Genomic DNA, 3,760 nt, shown 5'->3' with positions numbered 1-3,760 from the left:
TAAGCCTCTTTCTTCTCTTTCTAGCCCTCACAGCCACTGTTGCTTCTCCAAGCTAACTGACTGCAGGAAGGGAGGAGGAAGGGGATTGAGCTGTTTCCCTCTCTGCTGGGATTGGGGTGTCTAAGGCTGTCCTCTGCACTTGGAACTGTGGGAAGCAGCTCAGTTAGCAGCTGCAGCTGTGCTGCAGCGCAGAGCTGCACCCTGGCAGCATGTCCCAGCCCAGCCTATCAGCAGTGTCCCCACACGTGAGACAGAGGAGCTCTGTGCCAGTGCAACTGACACCCAACCTATCTCAGATTGCAGGCACCATCTGTGTGAGCCCGACATGAAGCTGGTGTGGCCCAGTGCCAAACTCTTGCAGGCAGCAGCGGGTGCCTCCCTTCGCACCTACCACCGTGTCACCCGCAGTGTCCTGCCCCTGCTGTTGGAGCAGTACACCAAGCACCCACAGGTGAGGGGCACCCCAGCTCTGCTGGCACAGGCTGCAGGGCCAGGTGCACCCACTGGCTCTGCAGGGCTTGATGGGAGCAAGGGGTCAAAGTGAGGGACATTCCCTGGGTGGGGGCCCTGTGGGCACTGCATGGCCTCACAGTGCTGGGCCCAAGGTGCCGCTGTGTCCCAGCAGTGACGGTGATCTGGGTTATGCCTTTGTCTCCCTGCAGAGCAGTCAGAGGAGGACAATCCTGGAAATGCTGCTGGGCTTCCTGGAGTTGCAGCAGAAGTGGAGACATGTGGAAGAAGGTGAGGGTGGCTGGTCCCTCTGGAGCCACCCATGTCCCAGGGACTGCTGGCTCTGACCTCACCTTCCCATATGCTAACAGACAAGGAAAACTCATTGATCTGAGTGGCTGCATGTGTGACCCCTGCCATGTCCCATGGGCCCTGCATGGTTGGGTGTCAACTGCGGGGCCTCAGAAAGGATCTGTCAGGTGCTGCCTGCACCTAAATTTCTATGATTCTATGATCGTAGTGGCTGTGCAGTGGCAGGCACAGGTAGTGACTCCATGCCTCTCTCTCCAGATGAGAGCACTCTGCTGTCACTCCAAGCCCCAGTTTGCTCGGTGGTGTTCTCGGCACTGACGGATCCCAGCGTGCAGCTGCAGCTGGTTGGGATCAGGGCACTGACTGTCCTGGGCTCCCTACAAGGTTGGTGCCTTGTTTCCCTTGGGGAGGCAGAGGGAGGTGTCACGCTGTTCTGGGAGACACAGTGCCATGTGGCTGTTGGGACATCCTTGGCTTCTGCCTGGAGATGCACAGGAACAGTGGCAGCATTTTCTACCCAGGTCATGAGTTCCAGGGCCACTTGGTCTCTCTCTCTTGCCTGTCTGTGCTGGGCACATTGTGTCTCTGGTGTTTGGTATGCTGCTACATTGGTGCTAGCCTGGATGAGCGGGAAGGGTGCTGGCCAAAACACTGGCCTTTGGCCGAGGACAGGATTCCTCTACGGCTCTTGTTCCAGGCTTCCTGTCTTCCTCTGACCTGAAGCTGGTTGTAGATCACCTCATCCGTCTTGCTCTGCATGAGGAGGATTCCCAGAGCAGGTAAGGGGTGTTCTAGCACCACTGCAGTCACCCAGATTCTGGGTAGAGGAACAAAGCCTGGCTTTGCTGCAGTGAGGGGCTGTAGTGTTGGGGAAGGCCCAGGAACTGTCTGAACTAAAGACTCTATGGGATAAACCAGATGATTCATGGGCTGGAAATTAGAAAGCCTGGGCCTGTCAAAGCAGGGGGCTCTGCTCTACCTGCCACAAGGGTGAAAAAGGCAGATTGCTGAGAAAGTGTTTCTGGAGGACAGGTCTGTGTAGCTGATGTACTAGCAGCCCTGGGTTTGCAGTCCTTGCATCACTTTTCCCACTCTTTTTTTACCCCCTGGCAGCGAAGCAGCAATGGAGGCAGCTGGGTCTCTGTCCCCTATCTACCCAGAGGTTTTCTCTGGACACATGGTACCCAGGCTTGAAGAGAAGCTGCAGTCAGGTAGGTCTGTGAAGGGAGTGGTACCTGGTTTTGGGGTGAATTCTGTCCCATCCCCACTGAGTTCCTGCCAGGCAGTGAGGCTGTGCCATGTGGTGTAGGTCAGTGCTCTTCTTGGGGGATTCCCAGTGCAGGCACTGTGTGCTGGCACAGGGAAGGCCGTGGCGGGGTTGGCCGGCAGGCAGCAGCGTGTGCAGCCAGGATCAACCTTGTGGGGAGGAGCTGCCCAGCTGTAGTGCAGGCAGAGGGCTTTGGGTGTGGCACAGGCTGGTTCTGCTGTGCCTCTTCACCCCATCCATCCTGGCAGGCTCTGGGCCGTGACTGCCACTGGGCAAGGGGGCCTGGTGTCAGCTCAGCAGCCCTCTGAGGTGTGTTTCCTCTTCAGAGCGTGAGGAAGAGAGCTCCCACGACCACCACTCGCTGCAGCAGCGCTGCTTGCAGGCCCTGGCAGCCGTGTCCACCCACACCAGCATTGTGAGGGAGACTGTCCCTGTCCTGCTGCAGCATCTCCAGAAGGTGCAGAAAGGTATTGGAGGCACAGCAGGCAGCTCCACAGAGCACATCTGGGCAGGAGCTGCCTCTTGTACTTGGGATGGGAATGGCAGTGGTGTGAGGAGCCCAGGCTGTGAACCCTACTGGTGGAGGGGAGTCAGAAGGGCTTCATTGTCGCGGTGCAGAGCAAGGGAACGGGTGCTGCAGCTGTTTGATGTGATGGTGACTGTGCCTTGCAGGGAGTAAGGCCGAGAACACCGAGGACATGGTCTCTGTGTGCCGGAGCCTGCACCGTGTGGCCCTGCAGTGCCAGCAGGATGTGGAGAGCTGCTGGTACTTTCACCAGATGGTGGTGCCGTGCCTGCTGGCCATGGCTGTGCAGGCAGCCATGCAAGGCAAGTGTGGGGCAGGAGTGGGAGAGAGGGAGAGCTGGCACCTCCTTGGCTCTCTGGGGTCCCTGACCCTGCAGCCAGCACAGCTGCTGCTGCCCTCCAGCAACCACGGGCACTGTGGGCCCCACTGTTTCCTACCCCAGAGCCCTGTCCCAGTGCTTGTGTGGGTTCAGGAGCTTGTGCCTGCCTCCTCCCTCTGGACAGCAGGCTCCAGCAAGTTCCTTTCCTCCTGCTACTTGCAGAGAGCACCCACCCGCTGCTGGGCAAGACACTGCTGGAGGAAGAGGTGCTGGCTGCCATGGTTCCAGTCATCAGTGCTGCCACCACTCACCTGAGCCCTGAGTGAGTGATGCTGGGGCGGAAGTTGGGTGCTCCATCGTGGAGAGGGGACAGACTGCATGCCCCCTGCTGCCTTCTGTACAGGGTGACCCTGTGCCTCCTGGGAGGTACCCAGGAGCTGTCTGACCCTTTCAGAGCAGCACATTGCAATGTCTCTTTTCTCCTAGGCTGGCTGCCCAGAGCGTGTCTCACATGGTGCCCCTGTTTCTGGACGGAGATGTCTCCTTCCTACCCCAGAACAGTTTTCCTTGTTCCTTCCAGCCTTTCAGGGTGTGTTTGGTGGTTGGGACTGGAGCACCAAAACGGCTGGGAATGAGGATGTTGGCATAGCCTGGTGGCAAGAACTGTGGTGACATGGGCACTGTTCTTCCTTTGCAGGATGGGGAGTGCTTGGAGGCACAGAGACGCCTAGTTGCCCTCCTCATGGCCTTTGTCTGCTCCTTGCCTCGCGACGTACGTTGGTGGGGGGAGCAGTCACCCTGCCTGAGCACCCTCCAGCCTCTGCAGCAAGCTTCAGTAGGCAGGAGGAGGGACTAGTTGCAGCCATGGGCCATAATTTTTGTTCCA

At 58.5% G+C, this 3,760-nt stretch overlaps 1 protein-coding gene across 1 annotated transcript in view; it reads left to right on the top strand.

Moving 5' to 3' along the window:
* MMS19 (MMS19 nucleotide excision repair homolog (S. cerevisiae)) overlaps nt 1-3,760 on the top strand; it is an 11,196-nt gene that overhangs the window by 5,761 nt on the left and 1,675 nt on the right. Inside the window, exons 12-22 of the mRNA XM_009084223.1 lie at nt 297-451; nt 663-741; nt 1,021-1,146; nt 1,460-1,541; nt 1,876-1,990; nt 2,364-2,496; nt 2,702-2,857; nt 3,097-3,196; nt 3,361-3,463; nt 3,572-3,650; nt 3,701-3,751. Coding sequence (XP_009082471.1) covers nt 297-451; nt 663-741; nt 1,021-1,146; nt 1,460-1,541; nt 1,876-1,990; nt 2,364-2,496; nt 2,702-2,857; nt 3,097-3,196; nt 3,361-3,463; nt 3,572-3,650; nt 3,701-3,751 — 1,179 coding nt within the window. The remainder of the gene's footprint in view (nt 1-296; nt 452-662; nt 742-1,020; nt 1,147-1,459; nt 1,542-1,875; nt 1,991-2,363; nt 2,497-2,701; nt 2,858-3,096; nt 3,197-3,360; nt 3,464-3,571; nt 3,651-3,700; nt 3,752-3,760) is intronic.

The sequence above is a fragment of the Acanthisitta chloris genome, unplaced genomic scaffold, assembly GCF_000695815.1.
Source record: "Acanthisitta chloris isolate BGI_N310 unplaced genomic scaffold, ASM69581v1 scaffold1661, whole genome shotgun sequence".
Classification (NCBI taxonomy): Eukaryota; Metazoa; Chordata; class Aves; order Passeriformes; family Acanthisittidae; genus Acanthisitta; species Acanthisitta chloris.
The sequence above is the reverse complement of the archived record's forward strand: the minus strand, read 5'-3'. Positions and strand labels throughout refer to the sequence as shown.